This window comes from Chlamydomonas reinhardtii (assembly GCF_000002595.2).
Source record: "Chlamydomonas reinhardtii strain CC-503 cw92 mt+ unplaced genomic scaffold scaffold_20, whole genome shotgun sequence".
Classification (NCBI taxonomy): Eukaryota; Viridiplantae; Chlorophyta; class Chlorophyceae; order Chlamydomonadales; family Chlamydomonadaceae; genus Chlamydomonas; species Chlamydomonas reinhardtii.
Window position 1 is genome coordinate 163,948 of NW_025061533.1, and position 27,348 is coordinate 191,295.

A 27,348-nucleotide genomic window follows, 5' to 3' on the forward strand; every position below is an offset into this window, starting at 1 on the left:
CGTGCACGACCTCCTCACTCTTATGTGGGTCCGAGCCCATACGCCCACCTCCTGGACCGCCAGTGAAACGGTCTTACTCCCCAAACCAGGCGACTCGCTCCTACTAAAGAACTACCGACCCATCGCGCTAGCCAATACCACGTACAAACTATGGACCAGCCTTATCACCGTGGCTATTTCGGATATTTCACAAGACCTAGACATTTTCAGCGAAACACAAGAGGGGTTCCTTCGCTACAGGAACACCGAGCGGCAAACCCTCAACCTAGTACACGCACTTGAAGACGCTGGGCTCACCAAGCAAGACATATACGTGATGTATGCGGACTTCTCCAGCGCCTTCAATACTATATCGCACGACCGCCTCCTGGAAATCATGTGGGACCTAGGAATGCCACACGACCTGATACGCGTCGTGCAAAACCTATACTCCAACGCCCGCACATACGTACGGACCGAACATGGCCTCACGGCCCCAATAAGTATAGAACGCGGCACGGTGCAAGGCGACACGCTCTCCCCCGTCCTCTTCTTAATGTTTATCGAGCCCCTAATCCGGTGGCTGCACGTTGGTGGACGCGGCTACTCATATGGCTGCTTACCACCGCACCTGAACGATCGCTATAACTGCTCGTCTGCAGCGTACGCCGACGACCTAGCGGTGCTTACAAACACCTTGAGTGACCTGCGGATACAATGCGATAAAATCCACCGCTAATCTGAATGGGCCGGACTGCAGGTTAACCACGCAAAGTGCAGAGTCACTGGTATCCTACACCGCAGAGCCATGCAAGACAAGGGTCTGAACGGGCCCACATGCAACCGTACACTAAGATCAATGCTGGAAAACAAAATCCACATTGGCACCACAAGTATACCCTACCTTCCAGCGACGGAACCGTTCAAGTACCTCGGTGTGCAAGTCACAATGACCCTAAACTGGGGGCCCCAATTTGCGTACCTATGCAAAAATATCACGGACAAAAGCCTAAGCCTCCAAACATGTCAAGCCTCACCAGAGCAATGCCTGCGCATCATCAAATCGTGCATTCAATCCGTTGCTGCATATAGTTTCGCCGTCATGCCCTACACGGAAAACGACATACGCACACTTGACAATATGATCGCACGACTGGCCAGAACATGCTATCGCCTCAGCCGCGGGTTCCCCACGCGAGCCGTCCTAACGCCAGCAGAAATGTCTGGCCTAGGAGTCGGCTCTCTGCTCCCTATCTATGTGCAGAAAGCAACACGGGCCCTAACATTGGCCCTGAATGACCCAGGCCGCCTGGGAATGGTCACACATGCCCTGCTTGAACTACAGACCAGAATAGCCGGCACTACAGACATGCACAAACTCCGCCATGAAAGCCACTACTATACGACACTGAAACAACTCAGCATCATGCGCGCCTATAACCTCACCCTATGGGACCACGGGGCCCCATACAAAGGGCCACCCAACACACTGCTAACCGCAATCAGCAGTAAGCGACTGGCCACCTATGCCGGTACACATCATGATTATGACACCAAAAAATAACCCGATGTTTGTGGAGGAGAGCAGGCTTTCTTATGGGGCAGTGGGGAGGCACAGGCGTAGAGGGTGTCGATCGAGGGGAGAGGATGTGTGCGGGGAGGCATAGCCATGTCCGGACATGTCGTTTTGCGCACGCGGCGAACAAGAAGAAGAGCGTGCAGTGCTTTGCAAGTTCGTTCATGTAAATGTACGCTACTCGAATGTCGGCCCGGAATACTTGAGGCGTAAATATACGCCGGTTACAGCCAATTGTACGTTTCCCTGGCAATGGATATGCAGCTGTATTCCAGAGCGCTCTCTACAGCAGTTCTTATTATGAAGCAGCAATAGATATCGCAGCGCGCCCCCTGCCACAAAGGCAAGACATGTATTCGTCTCCATGAATGAATGAATTGCTCCGCTCGCAGCTGCGTATAGCCTCGAAAGCGTACGCTATGAGCTATGTCTATTATTGCAGTGCCAGCGAATGTAGAGGCTGGAGTAACTGTGGTCGCCGCGAGCGCTCCCAAGCATGCTCGGAGCCGGTTATTCCGGCTCCACCCTGCCCCGCTGGCTGTTTGGGCGCGCAGGACCAGGAAAACTATTGCTTTTAAGATACATTTAAGTTGCAGTCAGTCACTGATGCGTTCAGGATGCACAAGGACGGCAACAGTGGGTACTGCTTGCCCCGAGCATGCTCGGAGCCGGTTATTCCGGCTCCGCCCAGGCCGCCGGACAGGCCAGTCTCCTAGTCTCCGCCCAGCTTCGAGCCATGCTGCTTTATCCTAGAAGCAAACTTGCAGCAACCTTCAGAGCCGCTGCTGGGGCGCGCGGACGGTAAAGGAGCGTGGATGCGCGTGGCAACAAATTGAAAGCCTGGTCGCCGCACAGGAGAGCATCTGGCACTGGCTGCAACAGATGTACCTTCGCTCAAAACACACAGTTGCACTCATGAGGTCCCAGGGAGTGTTTGGTGGAAGAAAGAAATCAAGGCGAGGATGGCGTTGACCGCGCTGTTGCGCGTCCACCCGCACCCTTTGTCGGCCAAGGCACTGTTCCTCCTTATCAACTGTCTGGGAATGGCTGACAACGTTTATCCAAGCGCTCGCAGACGGCTAGAATTCAACATGGCATTGATGCAGGCTGCCTCATTCGACGCCTATCCTGTGACACCTTCCCGAAGCGTTGCCTTCGCTTAGTTGAAATTAATGCGCGTAGAATGTTACAACAAAAATACACACAGAACCTTGATGAGTGGAAGACAGCGTAAAAGTAGGCTTGGGGCGCTTAAACAACAACTAAAGGCTGCCCCTGGCCGTCCGTCAGGTTCAACAAATGACGCTGTCAGCAATAGCATTAGAACAATTGATGATGGGCGCATCGTTTCGCTGGCGACAGTGCGGACAGGAGCGCCACCGTTGTCTGCGGTCACACTAGCTCAGCCTCTGTCCGTTGAGCTATCTGGCGACAAGTACGATGTCAACTATGGCGGGGACGCGGCATCAGGACGCGATGTCTGCTTCGACGCTGGCGACGAGCCGGAAACCTTACATGAAAGCTTGCAGGCGCCAGTCACAGGCACAGTCTCAGCTACGATCTCGGTTATGGACGACCAGGATCCTTTTGCGGTATTCGGTTGCTGCGACATCTCCGGATGTCCCCACCCTCCCCAGTCTGGTGGCGTCGCAAGCCTGACGACTTTCCTGGCGCAGATTTTCCCTGACAGCGCGCTGAAACCTGTGGCAACTACACGCCAGAAATCCGTCTACTGCCTCCCAGCCGACCACAAAATGAAGCAATTCGTCCTCACTACCTTCCAAACTATTACCTTTGCCGACGGCGTGCATGTCATCTCGTATTGCACGTGCAATCCAACTTGGCGCGACAAGGCGTCTGTGTTCGAGTGCGACACGAGTCCGTGCACCCGCGCAGCCAGCCTCGCCGCGCTGGGCCACGCGTGCCCGCACGCCCGGGCTCTGCAGGTATGTGCGGGTTTGCCGGGATGGTAGCCAACCGAGGATAACGTCAAGTAACCGCGGCCTTCTCCCTTCCTGCCCGTAGCTCCTGTGGACGTGGCAACCGACCCTGCGTTCGATGCCGCTGCACCCTCTGACGCGGCTGTCTGACCCTGACCCACCACCCAAGATCCAGCAAACACAGTTCCCTGGCGCCCCGCACCCGCATCTGTGCTCGGTTTGGCTAGTTGGTTCACCGCTGTCGGGTGATGCTGCTGTCGTGTACTGCCAGGGGGGCGTGCACAGGTGCACAGCATGCTCAGCCAGCAAACGCTGCTTGCACGTCAAGCAGCTCACTGGTGCTGACCAGGGTGCAGCGGCAGAGCGTGATGACACTGAAGACGCCATCGACGAGCTGGCATCTATCATCGCCAGCTACGTTGATGCCACGACCGGCAAGCTGCAAGTCAGATCAGTGTCACAAGTAGGTTGCGTGAATGCGAACCGGGCGGGTGCGAAGTGGCTTAAGTGGCTGGCAAGGGGTTGATGTGAGCCATAAGGGTACGGGGCCACATGTCACTCAAGTTCCGTTCACTTGCAACAGGAGCGAATCGCGGATGGCATCACAGCGAAGCTGAACGTCTTCCCGGAGTACGGCACGCTGCCGAGCGTGTTCGTGCCTTACCTGCAGCCAGGTGCTGCCTGCGGCTGTGGTCGCCTTTGGAATGAGGCGCCACTCATCCACGCAAGCCCGCAGCGCAAGTCCATCGTGTACAGCCTGACGTGGTTCCGCGAGGTCGACGTGTTCCAACGTATGTGCACTTGTGGGCAGAAGCTCAACTGCAACTTTCGGGACTACGGTATCCTCAACCTCAACAACCTTGATCTGTTCAGCCACGAGCTGCTGCAATGGTAAGCAGTTGTGAAGTAACTTCATTGTATTCGTTACTTCAGTCTTTTTCCACGGTATGCAGGTATTCGGTGCAACTGGCCACATCCGCTGTGCCTTTTTTTGCCCTGTGGCGCACGGTCGTCGAGTGCTATGCCGATCGTGGGCTGCTGCCTGAGGTAGGCCCTGGCCGCCTAAGGCTTAGGTGATTGTACAGCCCCACTCCTTTCTCAAGCTGGCCTTCGCTCTATCCCGCTGCTCCTTTGTGTGCTGCAGCACGCCCGCGCAAGCACCGCCACGGGGCATGACCACGCCAGCATGGCTGCTGCTGCCGGCGGCGGCGGAGGAGGAGGCGGAGGCAGCGTGCGCAGTGAGCGCGGCGGCGCTGCGCAGCCGGGCCTTGGCCGCCTAGGCCCAGGTGGCGGTGGCGGAGGCGCCAATGCCAGCGGCAGCAGCCCACCTGGCGACGGCGGGGCCGGGGCTGGCGGCTTTTGGCCGCAGCAGGTATGTCGCGTGCTTGGCGCAGCGCTGACTTCGTCATACACACACACACACACACACTCACACACACACACACACACACACACACACACACACACACACACACACACACACACACACACACACACACACGCACACACACACACACACACACACACACACACACACACACACACACACACACACACACATACGCCCCATGCAGCCGGGCGCTATTTGCAGCCGCGCGGCCCCCGACTCGTTCCCTTTCACGGGCATAGTTAGTGGGCGGGCTTTGGGATGCGTGTTAGGACATTAGATACCTTGCTTGCTGCACGCCGCCCTCTTCCACCGCTGCCATTTCACATGCCCGTGACACTTCTGTGCTGCCGCCCAATGCCTTTCCATTCCCATGCTTATAGGTGAGCTGGGTTACGACCAGCGGGCGGGAATCTGGGAATTAGGCGTGATGGGTAAACGTTGTTTAGCGCGCCCAGGGTGCGGAGCATGGACGCATACAGGTGCATCGCGGGGTCAGGCCGAATGGTCGCCCGTGGGGTTACAGGCTTATTGCGGGTAAGTATGACTACCTGGGTGACGGCAACCACGCGACGCTCGGTAAATTGGTAGGTATCGGTAAGTAACTCCGGCGTCGTCTGGGCGGGCTTTCGTTTCGTTTATTAACACACACACACACACACACACACACACACAGGGATTTGTCGTATATGCTTGTGGTTCTGTTGGTGTGAGCCTTTGTGCGGCCCGGGCTGGTGGTGGGTGTGGGTGTGCGGCCCTGGCTGTTGGGCGGGGCACGTGGCCGGTCCCGGTGCCGTGGGCGGCTTCGTTTAGGGCTCCCGCTGGTCTGTGGGGTCTCCTGTGGTCTGGGGGGGGGAGTCCGCGGTTTGTGAGGGTGTGCTCTCTGGTGGGCTTTTTTCCGGGCGCGTGGGCCTTGTCGTTGCGCCCTGGGCCGGGGTCTCGTTGGGCCGCCGTCGCGCGCACCGCTGTAACGCCGCGGTCTGCCACCCTGCCTACCCCGCACCCCAAGCCTGCCCCCACCACCGACGCAGCCACTGCGGCCGCGAGCATGCCTAGCCTCGGTGCCGCCATGGAGTGGGGAGCAGGAGGCCAGCTCCCGCCAGCCCATGGCGTCACACACACACCAGCCTGTGTCTGACACGCCTGGAAACGCTGCAACCGCCGCCCGCCACGCCCCCCATGCAGCCATGACCCCGTACCTAGCTTGTCTGCTGCACGCTGCCTCTCTTGTCGCCTTTGCCATTCGCCTGCCCGTGACACTTCCTCGCTGCCGCCCTATGCCCATGCTTCCGCTTTTGCCTTTTAGGTGAGCTCGACTACGACCAGCGGGCGGGATGATGACCACGCCAGAATGGCTGCTGCTGCCGGCGGCGGCGGAGGAGGAGGCGGAGGCAACGTGCGCAGTGAGCGCGGCGGCGCTACGCAGCCGGGCCTTAGCCGCCTAGGCCCAGGTGGCGGTGGCGGAGGCGCTGATGCCAGCGGCAGCAGCCCACCTGGCGACGGAGGGCCCGGGGCTGGCGGCTCTTGGCCGCAGCAGGTATGTCGCGTGCTTGCGCGCAGCGCGGACTTCGTTTGTGGGACGGCTATGCTAGTTTGGGACCAGCGCCACTGTCACGCCGACACACATACACACACATACACACACACACACACACACACACACACACACACACACACACACACACACACACACACACACACACACACACACACACACACACACACACACACACACACACACACACACACACGTGTGTTTGGCGGCTTTGTTCCGTTGTTTTGTGTTTGACACACACAAACACACACACATACGCACGTACGCAGACACCGCTGTGGCCCACGCCGCTCCAGACCGCACACGCGCTTGTGGTTGCCGCGTGCCTGCACGCCCTAGTCGCCTACACCCCGCGCTCACCTGCGCCGGTGCATGCCGTGCCCTTACCGCTCAAGGCTCACGCCGCACAGCCCCACTGCTTTCTCAAGCTGGCCTCCGCTCTATCCCGCTGCTCCTTTGTGTGCTGCAGCACGCCCGCGCAAGCACCGCCACGGGGCATGACCACGCCAGCATGGCTGCTGCTGCCGGCGGCGGCGGAGGAGGAGGCGGAGGCAACGTGCGCAGTGAGCGCGGCGGCGCTGCGCAGCCGGGCCTTGGCCGCCTAGGCCCAGGTGGCGGTGGCGGAGGCGCCAATGCCAGCGGCAGCAGCCCACCTGGCGACGGAGGGGCCGGGGCTGGCGGCTCTTGGCCGCAGCAGGTATGTCGCGTGCTTGCGCGCAGCGCGGACTTCGTTTGTGGGATGGCTATGCTAGTTTGGGACCAGCGCCACTGTCACGCCGGCACACATACACACACGCACCGCGGTACCCGCGCCACTCCACTCCAGACCGCACACGCGCTTGTGGTTGCCGCGTGCCTGCACGCCTTAGTCGCCTACACCCCGCGCTCTCCCGCGCTGGTGCATGCCGTGCCCTTACCGCTCAAGGCTCACGCCGCACAGCCCCACTCCTTTCTCAAGCTGGCCTTCGCTCTATCCCGCTGCTCCTTTGTGTGCTGCAGCACGCCCGCGCAAGCACCGCCACGGGGCATGACCACGCCAGCATGGCTGCTGCTGCCGGCGGCGGCGGAGGAGGAGGCGGAGGCAGCGTGCGCAGTGAGCGCGGCGGCGCTGCGCAGCCGGGCCTTGGCCGCCTAGGCCCAGGTGGCAGTGGCGGAGGCGCCAATGCCAGCGGCAGCAGCCCACCTGGCGGTGGAGGGGCCGGGGCTGGCGGCTCTTGGCCGCAGCAGGTATGTCGCGTGCTTGCGCGCAGCGCGGACTTTGTTTGTGGGATGGCTATGCTAGTTTGGGACCAGCGCCACACGCACCGCGGTACCCGCGCCATTCCAGACCGCACACGCGCTTGTGGTTGCCGCGTGCCTGCACGCCTTAGTCGCCTACACCCCGCGCTCACCCGCGCCGGTGCATGCCGTGCCCCTACCGCTCACGGCTCACGCCGCACAGCTATCAAGCTCGCTTCGACCGTATCTCGCTTCGACCGTATCTTGCTTCAACCGTATCTCGCTTCGACCGTATCTTGACTGCAGGCTACCGTCATTGTCGTCATTGGCCTGCTGTCAATGATGATCACGGTGTTTTGCAAAGTAATGCGCCGTCTCATGGGCGCGTCGCAGGACAAGTTGCCGGTGAGCTGGCCGGTGGTGTGAGTTCGCCGTTGAGTTGGCATCGTGGCAAGTCAGTCAGTGATGTCCGATCATCATGTTATTGATCATCAAATTGCAGGCGCGTGGTGCAGTGAAAGCGTCCGCTGCGGCAAGAGGGTACGGCTTCTTTATCAACAAGCGCGCAGTGTAAGTGCGTAGTGGCGCGGAGAACACCAACATAGGCTGAGAAGGTTTCATCTGCGCAGGTTTCAGGAAGCATGGCTAAATTTTGTGGCGCTACAAGAACCCAACTATGACGCAGCTTTTAGGTGTCGGTGTCCAAGTGACCAGTGCATGTTCGTGATTGCTGATGGAATCCTACTGGGCGTGCGCAAGGAGAAGGTACGTATTGCACGTCTCCTCAGTGACATGTACAACTGAGCATTTCCATTGTAGAGCCATCTTCGCAAGCCGTGGGGGCCACCGGTGAGCGAACCGTGGCGGCCTGGATCACTACATCGGCAGCGATCTCTGTTGCCGCGACATGCCGCAAAGATCCTGCAGCGCATGTGTACTGGAGATCAGCCTACAGTGACGTCAGCTGAATACAAGTCCCTGCTGACGGAGGTAGACAAGAAGTGCATGGATTTGAAGCCATACATAGTAGGTGGCATAGTTGTGGCATGTGATATCTGCAATTGCTGACTTTGCTCGTGTCTGCAGGCATGCTATGCTCCGGCAGGGGATGCCGGAGGCACAGACGTGTCGGAGGCTTCACCGCAACTGCAGTCACTTCTACTGGCAGCTGCGTCAGAGAGCCCTGTGTGTGCCTACGTGCCTGGTATTGTCCATTCCCTGATTGATGCCATCCTGGAGGTTTCCGTCCCAACGCCCCAGTCATTAATACAGCTGACTGTAAGTTCCTTGCTTTTTTTCATCTTGACATTTCTTCGAACATCGCACACATGCAGGCTTCAGCTCCCCTGCTGGGGCCATTTGTTTCACGAGAATGCAACAGGAATGGGGGGGCGCTGCCGTTGCGTGCACAAAAGCTTTTGCGCCTCCTCTTATCTGTTGCCCGGAAAGCTTATCAGCGATCAGATGATCAGGTGTATGTGGCAGGCACGACTCCCAGATCCCCCAAAGATGTGTTCTCAAATGTGGATTCGGCTCTTGAAGGTAACGCAGTCCATGCTTACGCTTGCCTACACAACAGCCAACTCCACACGGCCTGCTTCCCTCGCCATGCACAGGCCCAGCAGGGGCACCACCACAAGGGCCCGGGGCGGCTGGCTTGGCGGGGACAGCGGCACCGGCAGGTGAGGGGCCCGGCGGTTGTGGGGGTTGTGATAGTGGGGCAGGACGACAGGCCTGTGCTTGCGCGCGTGCGTACTTTCGTACCTTCCATCCTGTAACACAGTACACCAACTCCACATGGCCGGCTTCCCTCGCCATGCACAGGCGCAGCAGGGGCGCCACCACGAGCGCCTGGGGCGGCAGGCACAAAACGCAAGGCAGCCCCTGCAGGTGCACGGCATGTGGTCCGCGACGCGTGCGTGGGGCGATCAGACTCTCGTACCTTCCATCCTGTAACACAGTACACCAACTCCACACGGCCTGCTTCCCTCGCCATGCACAGGCGCAGCAGGGGCGCCACCACAAGGGCCTGGAGCGGCTGGCTTGGCGGGGACAGCGGCGCCGGCAGGTGAGGGGCCCGGCGGTTGTGGGGGTTGTGATAGTGGGGCAGGACGACAGGCCTGTGCTTGCGCGCGTGCGTACTTTCGTACCTTCCATCCTGTAACACAGTACACCAACTCCACATGGCCTGCTTCCCTCGCCATGCACAGGCGCAGCAGGCGCGCCACCACAAGGGCCTGGAGCGGCTGGCTTGGCGGGGACAGCGGCGCCGGCAGGTGAGGGGCCCGGCGGTTGGGGGGGGTTGTGGTAGTGGGGCAGGACGACAGGCCTGTGCTTGCGCGCGTGCGTACTTTCGTACCTTCCATCCTGTAACACAGTACACCAACTCCACACGGCCGGCTTCCCTCGCCATGCACAGGCGCAGCAGGGGCGCCACCACAAGGGCCTGGAGCGGCTGGCTTGGCGGGGACAGCGGCGCCGGCAGGTGAGGGGCCCGGCGGTTGGGGGGGTTGTGGTAGTGGGGCAGGACGACAGGCCTGTGCTTGCGCGCGTGCGTACTTTCGTACCTTCCATCCTGTAACACAGTACACCAACTCCACACGGCCGGCTTCCCTCGCCATGCACAGGCGCAGCAGGGGCGCCACCACGAGCGCCTGGAGCGGCTGGCTTGGCGGGGACAGCGGCGCCGGCAGGTGAGGGGCCCGGCGGTTGTGGGGGTTGTGATAGTGGGGCAGGACGACAGGCCTGTGCTTGCGCGCGTGCGTACTTTCGTACCTTCCATCCTGTAACACAGTACACCAACTCCACACGGCCGGCTTCCCTCGCCATGCACAGGCGCAGCAGGGGCGCCACCACGAGGGCCTGGAGCGGCTGGCTTGGCGGGGACAGAGGCGCCGGCAGGTGAGGGGCCCGGCGGTTGTGGGGGTTGTGATAGTGGGGCAGGACGACAGGCCTGTGCTTGCGCGCGTGCGTACTTTCGTACCTTCCATCCTGTAACACAGTACACCAACTCCACACGGCCGGCTTCCCTCGCCATGCACAGGCGCAGCAGGGGCGCCACCACGAGCGCCTGGAGCGGCTGGCTTGGCGGGGACAGCGGCGCCGGCAGGTGAGGGGCCCGGCGGTTGTGGGGGTTGTGATAGTGGGGCAGGACGACAGGCCTGTGCTTGCGCGCGTGCGTACTTTCGTACCTTCCATCCTGTAACACAGTACACCAACTCCACACGGCCGGCTTCCCTCGCCATGCACAGGCGCAGCAGGGGCGCCACCACGAGCGCCTGGAGCGGCTGGCTTGGCGGGGACAGAGGCGCCGGCAGGTGAGAGGCCCGGCGGTTGTGGGGGTTGTGGTAGTGGGGCAGGACGACAGGCCTGTGCTTGCGCGCGTGCGTACTTTCGTACCTTCCATCCTGTAACACAGTACACCAACTCCACATGGCCTGCTTCCCTCGCCATGCACAGGCGCAGCAGGCGCGCCACCACAAGGGCCTGGAGCGGCTGGCTTGGCGGGGACAGCGGCGCCGGCAGGTGAGGGGCCCGGCGGTTGTGGGGGTTGTGATAGTGGGGCAGGACGACAGGCCTGTGCTTGCGCGCGTGCGTACTTTCGTACCTTCCATCCTGTAACACAGTACACCAACTCCACACGGCCGGCTTCCCTCGCCATGCACAGGCGCAGCAGGGGCGCCACCACGAGCGCCTGGAGCGGCTGGCTTGGCGGGGACAGCGGCGCCGGCAGGTGAGGGGCCCGGCGGTTGTGGGGGTTGTGATAGTGGGGCAGGACGACAGGCCTGTGCTTGCGCGCGTGCGTACTTTCGTACCTTCCATCCTGTAACACAGTACACCAACTCCACACGGCCGGCTTCCCTCGCCATGCACAGGCGCAGCAGGGGCGCCAACACAAGGGCCTGGAGCGGCTGGCTTGGCGGGGACAGCGGCGCCGGCAGGTGAGGGGCCCGGCGGTTGTGGGGGTTGTGATAGTGGGGCAGGACGACAGGCCTGTGCTTGCGCGCGTGCGTACTTTCGTACCTTCCATCCTGTAACACAGTACTCCAACTCCACACGGCCGGCTTCCCTCGCCATGCACAGGCGCAGCAGGGGCGCCACCACAAGGGCCTGGAGCGGCTGGCTTGGCGGGGACAGCGGCGCCGGCAGGTGAGGGGCCCGGCGGTTGGGGGGGTTGTGGTAGTGGGGCAGGACGACAGGCCTGTGCTTGCGCGCGTGCGTACTTTCGTACCTTCCATCCTGTAACACAGTACACCAACTCCACACGGCCTGCTTCCCTCGCCATGCACAGGCGCAGCAGGGGCGCCACCACGAGGGCCTGGGGCGGCTGGCGGAAGCAATACAGGCTCTCCCGAACAGGAATTCATGACTTCTGGGTTTTACTACCCTAGCAGGCCTTGGTTGAAGCACCTGGGGCACTACTTCTCGGATCGCCGCACGCAGATAACTGGCAAGCAGCGTTGCACCAAGTACAAGTACGACTCAAAGAACCTGTCGCCTGGGCTCTTTGTGATGCACTGCCTCAACTGCGGTGTGTGCCTGGGCTTTCACATGTTGGAGAATGCGGAGTCCCCCCAGGCCCTGTTTGAGGTCCTGTACACCCGGTGGCCACAGCCACCCAAGGTGGTGGTGTACGACAACAACTGCCACGCGCATGCGTACTTCCTGAACCGGGAGCCGGAGTGGGTCACAAACACATTGTTTGTGATCGACAAAACACATTTCCGGGGTCATACGGGATGCTGCAAAGCATATGACATCGCGCGCTACAGCTCGCTGGTGAGCCTCAACTCCCAGTTAGCTGAGCAGCGCAACGCCAAGCTGGCAATGCTCAAGTCTCACTGCGCCTACATGTCGCAGCCGCTATTCCTCGTGTATGTGCGGCACTTTCTGTACATGACCGACAAGCTGAGCAAGCGCGCTGAGAATGCACGCTAGTTTTGAGGCCGGTATGCACAATGGGTGCGGTTGTGCGTATTTGACCTGTGTGGAAGGGTTGCCGATAGCAGTCACGCCGTAGCTGGCAGGCCGTAGCTGTGTGGCCCGGTGTATTGTGGGCCGTGGTGTTGTGAGGCCGCTTTGGACAACGAGAGCGCAGCTGTCATCACGCTAAGAGGTTGGAGAGTGTGGGAAGGAGGCGCGGTATATATATAATACCCCCTTCAACGGACAAAATAATTCCAGTGAAGGTGTATACGGTATAGCTGACGGGCTGCAAATTACATGCTCAGTCGCGACATGGAATTGGTAGTATGCCCGGTAACTACCGTACAGTACATGGCAGTACCGGCTGCGCGCTCATGCATTCCTGGGGCTGCAACTTGATTGTTGAATGCCGAGGTCTGGGAGTACGCTGCACGCTACGGAGGTATGCCAACCTGCCCCTTGCGGCCTTGCCATGCCGCCCTCCACAAGGGGAGACCTAAGGGTGTCATAGCGAGCTCGGCGCCAGTGGGGCATGGACTGCCGATGAATTGGACTGCCAGCCCCGGAGTACCGGTAATCCAGCCCCTGCACATGGGAAAGCGGGCTGGGAAAGCGGGCTGGGGGGGCACAACGAGCTGGGAGGCATCACGAGTCGGCCTGACCCTACCAGCTCCATCCCGCATTCCTGTGTAACGGATGGGGCGCCCGGCGCCAAGAAATTGTGCTTGCAGGTTTTGCGGCAAACCGTGCATAGCACTGATCTACCCTCACCTCCTGCATTCTCTGGGCACATGTCTTGACTTTGCGTTTTTGGTGTGTCCGTGTGTGTATGTGTGTGTGGCCTTGACGCCAGCAGCTAAGGCTGCACGTATTGCTGAGTAGGAGTAGTACACATCCTTGCGGTATCTGCCTTTTGCCAGTCGTGTTAAGCGGCAGGCAAGGCTAGCGTTGGCCAGCTAGGAATACGGCGGGCGCGCTTGGTAGGCTTAGTAGTTCAGTTGCGACAGCAGCCATGTAGTCCCCTTGAGGCCCGAGCTCTGTGCTAGGATAGCGGGTAAGCCTCGTCCTGTCTTCTTAGTAAATCATCAGCCTAGCAGCAGCCCGCGAGCTGGTATCAGCGGACGAGCTAGGCCCAAGCCGGCAGATGGGCGTGACAACTGCGGACATGCGCCGACACCACGCTGGTCACCTTCCTGCTGGTGCGCTGCGACTCTGCGTCGCGAGTGTGGCGTTGCGGGGTGTCTGTGTGGTGCTATGTGTGTATGTCTGATGCTGGCGCCTGGCCAGGCGCCCCGAGCGTGAGGAACACTCGTCACCAAACGTCTGTCACGACCATCTGCCGGTTTGTGCCCAGCTCGTCACCTGTCCCTTCACTACGTCGCGTAACACGAGGCGCTCCCGCATGAATGCTGTTGCTGGCGCCGTGCAACTAGCTGAGCTGAGAGGCCCCTGATACACAGCAAAGTGTGGAGAGGGCATCGCATTGGACCGAGTGGACTGCCGTCGCAGTCCTTCGCTGTAGGGGTTATGTTTCACCCGCTACTCGACGTCGCGTTCGCTAGCTGGCCAAATGTGCTAGACTTGACTGCCGCTGAACACGCCCGGCCTCCTCGCGCTCACAGGTGATCAGTCTGCTCGTTCGAGGTCACAGTTACATAAGCAATCTACTGTAGTGCCAATCTGGAGTATCAGCGGACAGCGCTGATACTAGGCGTCACCGTCAGCTAAGTGCGCCCCAACAACCGTACGGCCAGTCTCATGCTCGCCAAGTCACGCACACGCACACCAACCCTAGCCTACACACACGTCAACCCTTGACCTGCACTGACCCGTACGCCCTGTGACGGCGATATGCACTGCCGGCAGATGGGCTTGACACGTCCAGCCAGCCAGCCAGCAACTTTTCGGTACAGTTAGTTCGACCAGCCGCGCGCTCATGCACTGCCGTTGCAAATTGTTTGCCATATGCTGGCGTCACACACACACACACACACACACACACACACACACACACACACACACACACACACACACACACACACACACACACACACACACACACACACAGACACACACACACACACACGCACACGCACACACACACACACACACACACACACACACACACACCGCTGTGACTGCGCCACTCTAGACCGCACACGAGTTTGAGGTTGCGGCGCGCCTGCACGCCTTAGTCGCCTACACCCCGCGCTCACCGGGCTTCCTTCCATTTGTTTTTCTAACAAACATACGCATTCAGTCTTGCGGCTTTCCATCACCTGGCCCACACATGTTCATGGACAATGTAAAGCGCGTGGAATCCAGCCGTCCTGACCACAACAGGCCCACTACGTCTTTACCACAACAGGCCACGTGGGATGGGATACCGCGCCGACCAGATGTCACCTCCCCTCAACCTCTCGTCCTCTAAAATGGGATGTCACCCTTGAAGCGCACCAACTCATCCAGCAGGGCGCGCCGTTGCGTGTGCAACTTGCTCTTGTACTCCATATCCAACACATGCTGCAGTCGGCGTTTGCCGTCTGCGCCCACTCGTGGCGGTCGCTTGATTGCACTGTAGTCTGGGTCGCCGCCGCCGGCCAGAGCACGGGCGCGCATGCCCTCTACAGCGTAGAGGCCGCAGCTTATCCCATCGGGCTGCTGCGGAAACGGGAAGCTGCGCCGGTGCCACTCTTTGCCGGGGAAGCTGCCGTCCGTCTGCAGCCACCGGTGCACAAGCACGTCCGGCTGCGTGCACGGCGCATCCTCGTCAGGCCATGTGAGCCCAGCCTCCGCCACATCCACCTCGTCATCCTCCCCTAGTGGCGACAGGTTGGAGTCGTACAGCGCGATGGTGCCCGAAGCGACCTGGATGGACACCACGACCCAGTGCAGAGGCATGCCGACGACCACCTCGATGCTGTCAAAGCTCCTGAGCGATTCTATGCCCAGGACATTGTACAGCTTGGACCCGCCGTCCTTGGTCACCGGGTCAAACCCAGTCTGAGTCGGCGCGATGTAGTTCCAGCATTCTGGGTGGATGAAGAGCGTGTTCTTGTACTTGATGCGGAATGTGCGACAGACGGCCAGCATGGACGATGACGTCATCATGCTCGGGTGCAGTAGTGATAGTGCCTCGCCGTGCGACAGCTTGTTGATGGCGTTGCAGGGCTCGTCGAGCTCTTTGTGGGTCGTGAAGTTGTTGATGGTGTTGAAGAGGGTACTGATGCGGCGGCTGTACCCGCGAGATGTTGGGGGTTGCTGGGTGATGAACTCCTTGGCCATCTCGATGTTGGACTGAACCGTCTGGCTTGCCTTCTTCTCGGGGCTGTACACGGTCAAGTCCACGTACGGAGCGCGGTACACCGGCAGGGGGGGCGGCCTAGTGATGCTGTCATCCGAGTCCATCAGGTCCACTTCGTCCTTCTTGCCGCCAACATCATCACCGCCGTCCACCGCCCTGCCCTCAACACGAGCAGCGGCGCTGCCGCCGGCTGTAGCAGCACCGCCGCGCGCCGCTGACGTACCGGCGGCACCCGCGTCACCGCCGCCGCCAGCCCTCGCCGAATGGTCGTCAACACTGCGTGAGCCCTGCACCTGGCTGCCTTGCAGGTCGCCGAGGCTCCGTCGCAGCTGCAGCTGCGGCTCCCCGACACACAGCTCTGCACCAGACGCTGAGGGCACCGCTGCGGCCTCCTGCAGCGTGTGGAAGGCGGCGGGGAGGTGGGAGTGAGGGCGTGAGGAGCGGCAGGAGAGAAGCCGTGAGGAAATGCACGAAGGCAGGCACGAGAAGGTAGGCATAAGCGAGGGCAGGTCGAAGGGAAGCACGGGCCAGGACACATGCCAGCAGCGAAGCCGTGCAAGACCTGACGCTGTATGAGTCCCGCCCGCCCTAAGGACAATTGCATCCATTAGTAGCAGCCGCCCACAACGCACCTGCTGCCGGCTGCGGCCTTCACCACCACCCTTCTTGCCGCCAACATCATCACCGCCGTCCTCCGCCCTGCCCTCAACACGAGCAGCGTCGCGGCCGCCGGCTGTGGCAGCACCGCCGCGCGCCGCTGACGTACCGGCGGCACCCGCGCCACCGCCGCCGCCAGCCCCCGCCCAACGGTCGTCATCGTCGCCTTCGGCAGGGCCACGCCCACGGGGATGCAGCCAGCCTGCCGGTCCGCCCTGACGTTTGGGCGGCTGCCGGACTTCTCCGTCCTCCTCGGCCTCCGGCACGTCAGGCAAGCCGGCTTGCTGGCGGGCTTCTTTCTTCCTGCGGGCCTCCTGATTCCGCAGGCGCTCCGAGAGGCGCGTTCCTTGGGATGCCGCCACTTGCGACGTCGTGGGCTGCGCCTGTCCGTCATGTGGGCCGCCGCAAGCCCCAGACACCGAGGGCGCCGCTGCGGCCGCCTGCAGCGTGTGGAAGGCGGGCGGGGAGGCGGGAGTGAGGGCGTGAGGAGCGGCAGGAGAGAAGTCGTGAGGAAATGCACGAAGGCAGGCACGAAAAGGTAGGCACGAGCGAGGGCAGGTCGAAGGGAAGCACGGGCCAGGACACATGCCAGCAGCGGAGCCGTGCAAGGCCTGACGCTGTATGAGTCCCGCCCGTCCTAAGGACAATTGCATCCATCAGTAGCAGCCGCCCACAACGCACCTGCTGCCGGCTGCGGCCTTCACCACCACCCTTCGTGGGCGGCTGCGGCCTGGCTGCAGCCTTCACCACCGCCCTATGACCGCCGTCCGCCGCCCTGCCCTCAACACGAGGAGCGTCGCGGCCGCCGGCTGTGGCAGCGCGCGCTGCGGCCGCCTGCAGCGTGTGGAAGGCGGGCGGGGAGGCAGGAGTGAGAGCGTGAGGAGCGGCAGGAGAGAAGTCATGTTGAAAAGTGTGAAGGCAGGCACGAGAAGGTAGGCATAAGCGAGGGCAGGTCGAAGGGAAGCACGGGCCAAGACACATGCCAGCAGCGAAGCCGTGCAAGACCTGACGCTGTACGAGTCCCGCCCGCCCTAAGGACAATTGCATCCATTAGTAGCAGCCGCCCACAACGCACCTGCTGCCGGCTGCGGCCTTCACCACCACCCTTCTTGCCGCCAACATCATCACCGCCGTCCTCCCCCCTGCCCTCAACATGAACAGCGTCGCGGCCGCCGGCTGTGGCAGCACCGCCGCGCGCCGCTGACGTACCGGCGGCACCCGCGCCACCGCCGCCGCCAGCCCTCGCGGAATGGTCGTCATCGTCGCCTTCGGCAGGGCCACGCCCACGGGGATGCAGCCAGCCTGCCGGTCCGCCCTGACGTTTGGGCGACTGCCCGATTTCTCCGTCCTCCTCGGCCTCCGGCACGTCAGGCAAGCCGGCTTGCTGGCGGGCTTCTTTCTTCCTGCGGGCCTCCTGATTCCGCAGGCGCTCCGAGAGGCGCGTTCCTTGGGATGCCGCCACTTGCGACGTCGTGGGCTGCGCCTGTCCGTCATGTGGGCCGCCGCAAGCCCCAGACACCGAGGGCGCCGCTGCGGCCGCCTGCAGCGTGTGGAAGGCGGGCGGGGAGGCGGGAGTGAGGGCGTGAGGAGCGGCAGGAGAGAAGTCGTGAGGAAATGCACGAGGCAGGCACGAAAAGGTAGGCATAAGCGAGGGCAGGTCGAAGGGAAGCACGGGCCAAGACACATGCCAGCAGCGAAGCCGTGCAAGACCTGACGCTGTATGAGTCCCGCCCGCCCTAAGGACAATTGCATCCATTAGTAGCAGCCGCCCACAACGCACCTGCTGCCGGCTGCGGCCTTCACCACCACCCTTCTTGCCGCCAACATCATCACCGCCGTCCTCCGCCCTGCCCTCAACATGAACAGCGTCGCGGCCGCCGGCTGTGGCAGCACCGCCGCGCGCCGCTGACGTACCGGCGGCACCCGCGCCACCGCCGCCGCCAGCCCTCGCCGAATGGTCGTAAACACTGCGTGACCCCTGCGCCTGGCTGCCTTGCAGGTCGCCGAGGCTCCGTCGCAGCTGCAGCTGCGGCTCCCCGACACACAGCTCTGCACCAGACGCTGAGGGCGCCGCTGCGGCCGCCTGCAGCGTGTGGAAGGCGGGCGGGGAGGCAGGAGTGAGGGCGTGAGGAGCGGCAGGAGAGAAGCCGTGAGGAAATGCACGAAGGCAGGCACGAGAAGGTAGGCATAAGCGAGGGCAAGTCGAAGGGAAGCACGGGACAGGACACATGCCAGCAGCGAAGCCGTGCAAGACCTGATGCTGTATGAGTCCCGCCCGCCCTAAGGACAATTGCATCCATTAGTAGCAGCCGCCCACAACGCACCTGCTGCCGGCTGCGGCCTTCACCACCACCCTTCTTGCCGCCAACATCATCACCGCCGTCCTCCGCCCTGCCCTCAACATGAACAGCGTCGCGGCCGCCGGCTGTGGCAGCACCGCCGCGCGCCGCTGACGTACCGGCGGCACCCGCGTCACCGCCGCCGCCAGCCCCCGCCCAACGGTCGTCATCGTCGCCTTCGGCAGGGCCACGGGGATGCAGCCAGCCTGCCGGTCCGCGCTGACGTTTGGGCGACTGCCGGACTTCTCCGTCCTCCTCGGCCTCCGGCACGTCGGGCAAGCCGGCTTGCTGGCGGGCTTCTTTCTTCCTGCGGGCCTCCTGATTCCGCAGGCGCTCCGAGAGGCGCGTTCCTTGGGATGCCGTCACTTGCGACGTCGTGGGCTGCGCCTTGCGCGGGCCGCGGGCCACACGTACGACAAGCGTGTCATCGGGTTTAGCAGCCTCAGCGACATACACGAACTTCATGCCAGCCGCCGGCACCCATGCCTCCTGTAAATCCGCCTGGAGGGCTGGCGCGGTACCGCGGCTCTGCGTGGTCGTGGCCCCCGCGGTCGCCTGCAAACACATAGGATTCATAACACGAACACGATATATATGTATTGTGCTGGTCTAGCAAACAAAGGCATGTGCTAGCACCCCTTCACATCGACACACCTGTCGGTGAGCAGCAGCTGCCACACGTGCACTGGTGGCTGCGACTGCGCGGACTGGCTCGCCGTGGTCTCGGCGGGCTGCGGTGCAGGGCGCGGGTGCTGCAGCCTCCTGCAGCAAGCGTACAACGCAGTATGGAAGGAGATTTGGGCCTGCCCAACTGGGCCCCGACTATGGTGTGGTTTAGGCACCGTACCTGTGAGACCCTGCCTCTGGCAGCCTCCCCTCTGTCCCGTGCGCTGGCAGCGCAACCACTCGCCGCTGAGGCGGTGCCACAGCGGTTGGCTATAGAGCCGCCTGCGTTGCTGGGTGGCGACGAGTCCTCCTGTAACATGGTACATTCGCGCATTGTGAGAAAGAAGGCTGTGTGAGGACAGGCTGAATGTGCGAGAAAGCGCGCAGCTTGGGCGATCAAACCAATAAACACACCCGAGATGGCGCCGCCAGGGGGCTGTTGTGCTGCCCAATACAGGGCGGTGGGTGATACTGAGCGGGCGCAGGGAAGGAAGGCGTGGGCAGGCATGGGCAGTAAGTAAAACGCGCCAGGACACTGGCAGCACAGTAGCAGCGTTCGTGACAAGATAGTCGGCCTGTGCTGACGAAACGCGCCCTTTCCGCATATGTCCGCAACGCACCTGCTGCAGGCTATGACGAGCAGCGCTACCGTTTGCGCCACCACTGCTGCCACCCTCCGCCCTGCCCTCAGCCACCGCGGCGTTGGGGCCACCAGCGGCGGCAGTAGCAGCGCCGCCAAGCCCACGGTTGTCATCGCCGCCTTCGCGTCCGTCCTCCTCGGCCTCCGGCATGCCGGGCAAGCCGGCTTGCTGGTGGGCTTCTTTCTTCCTGCGGGCCTCCTGATTCCGCAGGCGCTGCGAGAGGCGCGTTCCTTGGGATGCCGCCACTTGTGACGTCGTGGGCTGCGCCTGTCCGTCATGTGGGCCGCCAGACACCGAGGGCGCCGCTGCGGCCGCCTGCAGCGTGTGGAAGGCGGGCGGGGAGGCGGGAGTGAGGGCGTGAGGAGCGGCAGGAGAGAAGTCATGTTGAAAAGTGTGAAGGCAGGCACGAGAAGGTAGGCATAAGCGAGGGCAGGTCAACGGGAAGTACGGGCCAGGACACATGCCAGCAGCGAAGCCGTGCAAGAACTGACGCTGTATGAGTCCCGCCCGTCCTTAAGGACAATTGCATCCATTAATAGCAGCCGCCCACAACGCACCTGCTGCCGGCTGCGGCCTTCACCACCACCCTTCGTGGGCGGCTGCGGCCTGGCTGCAGCCTTCACCACCACCCTATGACCGCCGTCCTCCGCCCTGCCCTCAACATGAACAGCGTCGCGGCCGCCGGCTGTGGCAGCACCGCCGCGCGCCGCTGACGTACCGGCGGCACCCGCGCCACCGCCGCCGCCAGCCCTCGCCGAATGGTCGTCAACACTGCGTGACCCCTGCGCCTGGCTGCCTTGCAGGTCGCGGAGGCTCCGTCGCAGCTGCAGCTGCGGCTCCCCGACACACAGCTCTGCACCAGACGCTGAGGGCGCCGCTGCGGCCGCCTGCAGCATGTGGAAGGCGGGCGGGGAGGCAGGAGTGAGGGCGTGAGGAGCGGCAGGAGAGAAGTCATGTGGAAAAGTGTGAAGGCAGGCACGAGAATGTAGGCATAAGGGCAGTTGTAAGGGAAGCACGGGCCAGGACACATGCTAACAGCGAAGCCGTGCAAGACCTGACGTAATGTGCGGCAACGTATCCTGGGAGACAAGCTGCGCGGCAACGCACCTGCTGGCCGCGAGCTGTTGCACCTGCAGCAGCACCTCCAGTGCCGGCGGTGCCAGTGCCGGCGGCCGCCAAATCGTGCGGCTTCTCGCTCCGCGGCCTCTTGGGTACAGCACCAGCCGCGGTTGCAGCACCCCGCTTGGTGTAGCGTCGGCGGGCGGGTGCAGGCGGCACAGCCTACAATCAATGGGCGCAAGCCCGTCAATTACTCCCAATGGATTGGGACGGACGTAGATTGCGTGAACTTACATCACCGTCATCTCCAGCTGCCGCCGCCACCTACAATCAATGGGCACAGCCCGTTCAGTACTTTTAGAGGATTGGGACGGACATAGATTGCGTGAACTTACATCACCATCATCTCCAGCTGCCGCCGCCACCTACAATCAACAGGCACAGCCCGTTCAGTACTTTTAGAGGATTGGGACGGACATAGATTGCGTGAACTTACATCACCGTCATCTCCAGCTGCCGCCGCCACCTACAATCAACGGGCACAGCCCGTTCAGTACTTTTAGAGGATTGGGACGGACATAGATTGCGTGAACTTACATCACCGTCATCTCCAGCTGCCGCAGTGTCCACCTGCGCCCTGCGCCTTCCAGTTCGCCGCCCTGCCGCTGCAATGTTGGCGGCCTGCAAAACAGGCAAGGATGGTGCCAAACATATGTACACGATGGTGCGCAGTTCGTACCTTGGCAGCACCACGGGCCCGCTTTTGCTGCCTCATGTTGCACGCCACGTCCTTGACCTGCAGCAGGCACGCATGCTTCATAGTCAGCGGTACTAGAAGATACGGAACACGATTCGGATATGGAGCACCACTCGATCTCTACCTTCCCGGCTTGAATCTCCAGCATTGCGGACCCCGGCACATGACCAGGCACGTAGAAGGTTTCTCGGATCTCCTTTAAAGCTACGGTGTCCCGCAACCAGACTTGTGGCGCGGCTTGTCCGCGTGGTCCACGTTGCCCGCCGCCTTGTCCTTCGCCGTTGGTGTCCAGCAGTTGCAGCATCTTGTCGTATACGACCCTCATGATGAAGGTGTCACGCCGGATAGCCTCCGCCAGCAGCGTGAAGGCCGGTGCCATCACATTTGCTTTTCGTTTGTTCCCTGACATAGTCGCCACAGCCGCCAGCAATGGGCAGTCGTACAGCTGCATCGCAAGCAAGTTGGTAACACTTGTAAGAACGACGGCATATTAGCACAGAAGTGGCCTGGCAACTCGTACCTTCCTGCGCTCTTCTGCTTTCGGCGTTTGCAGGCCCTGCACGCCGTGCGCGACTAACTTAGACCTAGCCGCCGCCGCCTCCGCTGTCGCCGCCGCTACCACCGCCGCCCCGGCCTGCGTACACAACCGCGCGTTCCATGTGAGTGTAAAAGCGCATTGCCAAGTGATCTCTCCAAGGGGAAGTGCCCTGATGTGGGAGACACGAGGAGAGCAAAAGAAGCAAGGCCGCCCGCCCCTAGCCATGGCACCTGCTGCCCTGCCTGGCCGCAGTGTCAAGAGCAAGCAGGCACACCTGCTGCGGACGGACGCTCACCGGTGGGCCGCCGTTGCCGCCGGACGTGGAAGGCGGTGCGGCGGGCTGGCCAGGCACTACTGGCAAAGCAGTGTCGGCATTGCCGCCGCCACCACCACCGCCGCCGCCACCGCGACCGCCACCGCCGCCACCAACCGCCTCCGCTGTCGCCGGCGCTACCACCGCCGCCCCGGCCTGCATACACAACCGCGCGTTCCATGTGAGTGTAAAAGCGCATTGCCAAGTGATCTCTCCAAGGGGAAGTGCCCTGATGTGGGAGACACGAGGAGAGCAAAAGAAGCAAGGCCGCCCGCCCCTAGCCACGGCACCTGCTGCCCTGCCTGGCCGCAGTGTCAAGAGCAAGCAGGCACACCTGCTGCGGACGGACGCTCACCGGTGGGCCGCCGTTGCCGCCGGACGTGGAAGGCGGTGCGGCGGGCTGGCCAGGCACTACTGGCAAAGCAGTGTCGGCATTGCTGCCGCCACCACCACCGCCGCCGCCACCGCGACCGCCACCGCCGCCACCAACCGCCTCCGCTGTCGCCGGCGCTACCACCGCCGCCCCGGCCTGCGTACACAACCGCGCGTTCCATGTGAGTGTAAAAGCGCATTGCCAAGTGATCTCTCCAAGGGGAAGTGCCCTGATGTGGGAGACACGAGGAGAGCAAAAGAAGCAAGGCCGCCCGCCCCTAGCCATGGCACCTGCTGCCCTGCCTGGCCGCAGTGTCAAGAGCAAGCAGGCACACCTGCTGCGGACGGACGCTCACCGGTGGGCCGCCGTTGCCGCCGGACGTGGAAGGCGGTGCGGCGGGCTGGCCAGGCACTACTGGCAAAGCAGTGTCGGCATTGCCGCCGCCACCACCACCGCCGCCGCCACCGCGACCGCCACCGCCGCCACCAACCGCCTCCGCTGTCGCCGGCGCTATCACCGCCGCCCCGGCCTGCATACACAACCGCGCGTTCCATGTGAGTGTAAAAGCGCATTGCCAAGTGATCTCTCCAAGGGGAAGTGCCCTGATGTGGGAGACACGAGGAGAGCAAAAGAAGCAAGGCCGCCCGCCCCTAGCCACGGCACCTGCTGCCCTGCCTGGCCGCAGTGTCAAGAGCAAGCAGGCACACCTGCTGCGGACGGACGCTCACCGGTGGGCCGCCGTTGCCGCCGGACGTGGAAGGCGGTGCGGCGGGCTGGCCAGGCACTACTGGCAAAGCAGTGTCGGCATTGCTGCCGCCACCACCACCGCCGCCGCCACCGCGACCGCCACCGCCGCCACCAACCGCCTCCGCTGTCGCCGGCGCTACCACCGCCGCCCCGGCCTGCGTACACAACCGCGCGTTCCATGTGAGTGTAAAAGCGCATTGCCAAGTGATCTCTCCAAGGGGAAGTGCCCTGATGTGGGAGACACGAGGAGAGCAAAAGAAGCAAGGCCGCCCGCCCCTAGCCATGGCACCTGCTGCCCTGCCTGGCCGCAGTGTCAAGAGCAAGCAGGCACACCTGCTGCGGACGGACGCTCACCGGTGGGCCGCCGTTGCCGCCGGACGTGGAAGGCGGTGCGGCGGGCTGGCCAGGCACTACTGGCAAAGCAGTGTCGGCATTGCCGCCGCCACCACCACCGCCGCCGCCACCGCGACCGCCACCGCCGCCACCAACCGCCTCCGCTGTCGCCGGCGCTACCACCGCCGCCCCGGCCTGCATACACAACCGCGCGTTCCATGTGAGTGTAAAAGCGCATTGCCAAGTGATCTCTCCAAGGGGAAGTGCCCTGATGTGGGAGACACGAGGAGAGCAAAAGAAGCAAGGCCGCCCGCCCCTAGCCACGGCACCTGCTGCCCTGCCTGGCCGCAGTGTCAAGAGCAAGCAGGCACACCTGCTGCGGACGGACGCTCACCGGTGGGCCGCCGTTGCCGCCGGACGTGGAAGGCGGTGCGGCGGGCTGGCCAGGCACTACTGGCAAAGCAGTGTCGGCATTGCTGCCGCCACCACCACCGCCGCCGCCACCGCGACCGCCACCGCCGCCACCAACCGCCTCCGCTGTCGCCGGCGCTACCACCGCCGCCCCGGCCTGCGTACACAACCGCGCGTTCCATGTGAGTGTAAAAGCGCATTGCCAAGTGATCTCTCCAAGGGGAAGTGCCCTGATGTGGGAGACACGAGGAGAGCAAAAGAAGCAAGGCCGCCCGCCCCTAGCCACGGCACCTGCTGCCCTGCCTGGCCGCAGTGTCAAGAGCAAGCAGGCACACCTGCTGCGGACGGACGCTCACCGGTGGGCCGCCGTTGCCGCCGGACGTGGAAGGCGGTGCGGCGGGCTGGCCAGGCACTACTGGCAAAGCAGTGTCGGCATTGCTGCCGCCACCACCACCGCCGCCGCCACCGCGACCGCCACCGCCGCCACCAACCGCCTCCGCTGTCGCCGCCGCTACCACCGCCGCCCCGGCCTGCGTACACAACCGCGCGTTCCATGTGAGTGTAAAAGCGCATTGCCAAGTGATCTCTCCAAGGGGAAGTGCCCTGATGTGGGAGACACGAGGAGAGCAAAAGAAGCAAGGCCGCCCGCCCCTAGCCACGGCACCTGCTGCCCTGCCTGGCCGCAGTGTCAAGAGCAAGCAGGCACACCTGCTGCGGACGGACGCTCACCGGTGGGCCGCCGTTGCCGCCGGACGTGGAAGGCGGTGCGGCGGGCTGGCCAGGCACTACTGGCAAAGCAGTGTCGGCATTGCCGCCGCCACCACCACCGCCGCCGCCACCGCGACCGCCACCGCCGCCACCAACCGCCTCCGCTGTCGCCGGCGCTACCACCGCCGCCCCGGCCTGCGTACACAACCGCGCGTTCCATGTGAGTGTAAAAGCGCATTGCCAAGTGATCTCTCCAAGGGGAAGTGCCCTGATGTGGGAGACACGAGGAGAGCAAAAGAAGCAAGGCCGCCCGCCCCTAGCCATGGCACCTGCTGCCCTGCCTGGCCGCAGTGTCAAGAGCAAGCAGGCACACCTGCTGCGGACGGACGCTCACCGGTGGGCCGCCGTTGCCGCCGGACGTGGAAGGCGGTGCGGCGGGCTGGCCAGGCACTACTGGCAAAGCAGTGTCGGCATTGCCGCCGCCACCACCACCGCCGCCGCCACCGCGACCGCCACCGCCGCCGTGGCCACCGCCACTGCTGCCACCACCGCCAGCTGCAGCTGTGTCCTGCATGTAATGCCTTGCGATCTCGAACGCGCTGACCATGTTGCTGAACAAGGAGCGCTGGTGGTGAACGCTTTTGGTACCAACCTTCTGCAGCTCGCGGGCACTGTCCAGCCAGCAGTTCAACCCTGCATGCACGCATGCATACTTGAGTCAATATACGCGGCTGCTCGCGCATATGCATGCAGCACGGACCCACACTACCCTATCCGTTTCCAACACCACCTACTCACTCTCGGTACGGGCACCGGTATCCACTGCGGCAACAGTGTCGGCCTGCTGGACAATTGACAGCTGCATGACGCCAGTGATGGCATCCACCACCAGCGTGTCACTGCCGTGTTCTGTAGCCATTTGGCCGACCGTCATCGTCTGCATACGCTCAGCCAGCGCTTTCGGCCCGGCCGTGGGCTTGAAAGGCCGGCCCTTGGCGTCTGCAAAGACGTTGAAGTATGCCAGCTGCCCCAGCCCGCCCTCCACGTGGGTCTGCATCATCAGCTCACTCCGCAGCCCAATGATCACGCTCTGGTCCTTTTCAAAGCGCATATCCTGCTGCAGCTTCGTGCGTTTGCGTGGCCTTCTCGGCTCAGGGGTACCGTCGTCGTCGTCGTCGTCACCGGCGCCAGCGGCGTCACCGGCGCCACCAGCGCCAGAGGGCAGGGACGGAACTGGACGCGGGCGCTTCCTGCTGCCAGGTTCAGCCTCCTCTGTGGCATCATGCCTAAGCTCCACATCGGGCAGGAGCCGCCGGCGCCTGGGCCGGGTAGCTGCTCTGAGGATTTTGAAGGCCGTTGCTGTAGGCTTCAACGCATCCTCCGCGTTCACCTGTCGGCCCTCTGCTTGCGCGGCCAGCGTGGCTCTGACCACCGTAAGCGCATCTTGAAGTGCCTGGGCGACTGCCTCCAAGTCTCCAGTCTCTGCGGGAAGTGATGATGCCAACCGTTCGGCGGAGTTTTGCGCGTTCAAGGGACAAGTATGCGATCTACTCGCCTTTGGGCTCATCACTGCCCGATTCCTGTACTAGGCCAGCTAATTCCGCTAGTTCGTCGTCGTCGGGCTCGCTGGACTCTTGGTACTCGTCGCCTTCTTCGTGCTTGCTCGTCATTATAATTTATACATCATGTTAGCATGTGTCTAGGCCAACAACTGCACTACCGTCAAGCGGCCATTCGCGTGTCACGGCATTCACTTAGTTCTTACAAAACGCATGAAACACCTGCCAACCCGCAACCATAGGCGCATTAATTTCAACTAAGCGAAGGCAACGCTTAGGGAAGGTGTCACAGGATAGGCGTCGAATGAGGCAGCCTGCATCAATGCCATGTTGAATTCTAGCCATCTGCGCGCGCTTGGATA

General features: G+C 62.7%; 2 protein-coding genes across 2 annotated transcripts; one reads left to right on the plus strand and one right to left on the minus strand.

The window, feature by feature from the left end:
• The first annotated feature begins 2,598 nt into the window (after positions 1-2,598).
• CHLRE_20g751697v5 (uncharacterized protein) lies at positions 2,599-13,660 on the plus strand. Its single transcript, XM_043072874.1, has 28 exons — positions 2,599-3,501; positions 3,581-3,958; positions 4,079-4,386; positions 4,449-4,542; positions 4,640-4,867; positions 6,189-6,419; positions 6,907-7,134; positions 7,437-7,664; positions 7,962-8,060; positions 8,158-8,225; positions 8,285-8,420; positions 8,475-8,681; positions 8,742-8,933; positions 8,990-9,197; positions 9,272-9,337; positions 9,480-9,545; positions 9,658-9,723; positions 9,866-9,931; positions 10,075-10,140; positions 10,283-10,348; positions 10,491-10,556; positions 10,699-10,764; positions 10,907-10,972; positions 11,115-11,180; positions 11,323-11,388; positions 11,531-11,596; positions 11,739-11,804; positions 11,947-13,660. The coding sequence occupies exons 1-28, from the start codon at positions 3,310-3,312 to the stop codon at positions 12,591-12,593; spliced, it is 4,302 nt and encodes a 1,433-aa protein (XP_042914204.1). The 5' UTR covers positions 2,599-3,309; the 3' UTR covers positions 12,594-13,660.
• Positions 13,661-13,842: 182 nt separating this feature from the next.
• On the minus strand, positions 13,843-27,348 carry CHLRE_20g751747v5 (uncharacterized protein). The gene is made up of 26 exons (XM_043072875.1): positions 26,983-27,348; positions 26,226-26,909; positions 25,822-26,120; positions 25,449-25,622; positions 25,076-25,249; positions 24,703-24,876; positions 24,330-24,503; positions 23,957-24,130; positions 23,584-23,757; positions 23,211-23,384; positions 22,838-23,011; positions 22,525-22,638; positions 22,129-22,449; positions 21,987-22,043; positions 21,845-21,928; positions 21,643-21,672; positions 21,296-21,469; positions 20,746-21,075; positions 20,168-20,503; positions 19,536-19,643; positions 18,867-19,436; positions 18,323-18,625; positions 17,618-18,082; positions 17,224-17,376; positions 16,518-16,982; positions 13,843-16,277 (listed from the first exon to the last, which is right to left on the minus strand). Exons 1-26 carry the CDS (start codon positions 27,095-27,097, stop codon positions 15,009-15,011), a joined length of 7,269 nt encoding a protein of 2,422 aa, XP_042914205.1. The 5' UTR covers positions 27,098-27,348; the 3' UTR covers positions 13,843-15,008.

Coding starts and splice junctions, on each gene's coding strand:
- CHLRE_20g751747v5 (XM_043072875.1), bottom strand. CDS start 27,097: ATGACGAGCAAGCACGAAGAAGGCGACGAGTACCAAGAGTCCAGCGAG. Junction 23,012..23,210: donor GCGGCAACGGCGGCCCACCG/GTGAGCGTCCGT, acceptor TTGTGTATGCAG/GCCGGGGCGGCGGTGGTAGC. Junction 22,639..22,837: donor GCGGCAACGGCGGCCCACCG/GTGAGCGTCCGT, acceptor TTGTGTACGCAG/GCCGGGGCGGCGGTGGTAGC.
- CHLRE_20g751697v5 (XM_043072874.1), top strand. CDS start 3,310: ATGAAGCAATTCGTCCTCACTACCTTCCAAACTATTACCTTTGCCGAC. Junction 8,934..8,989: donor AGTCATTAATACAGCTGACT/GTAAGTTCCTTG, acceptor GCACACATGCAG/GCTTCAGCTCCCCTGCTGGG. Junction 9,932..10,074: donor GGGGACAGCGGCGCCGGCAG/GTGAGGGGCCCG, acceptor CGCCATGCACAG/GCGCAGCAGGGGCGCCACCA.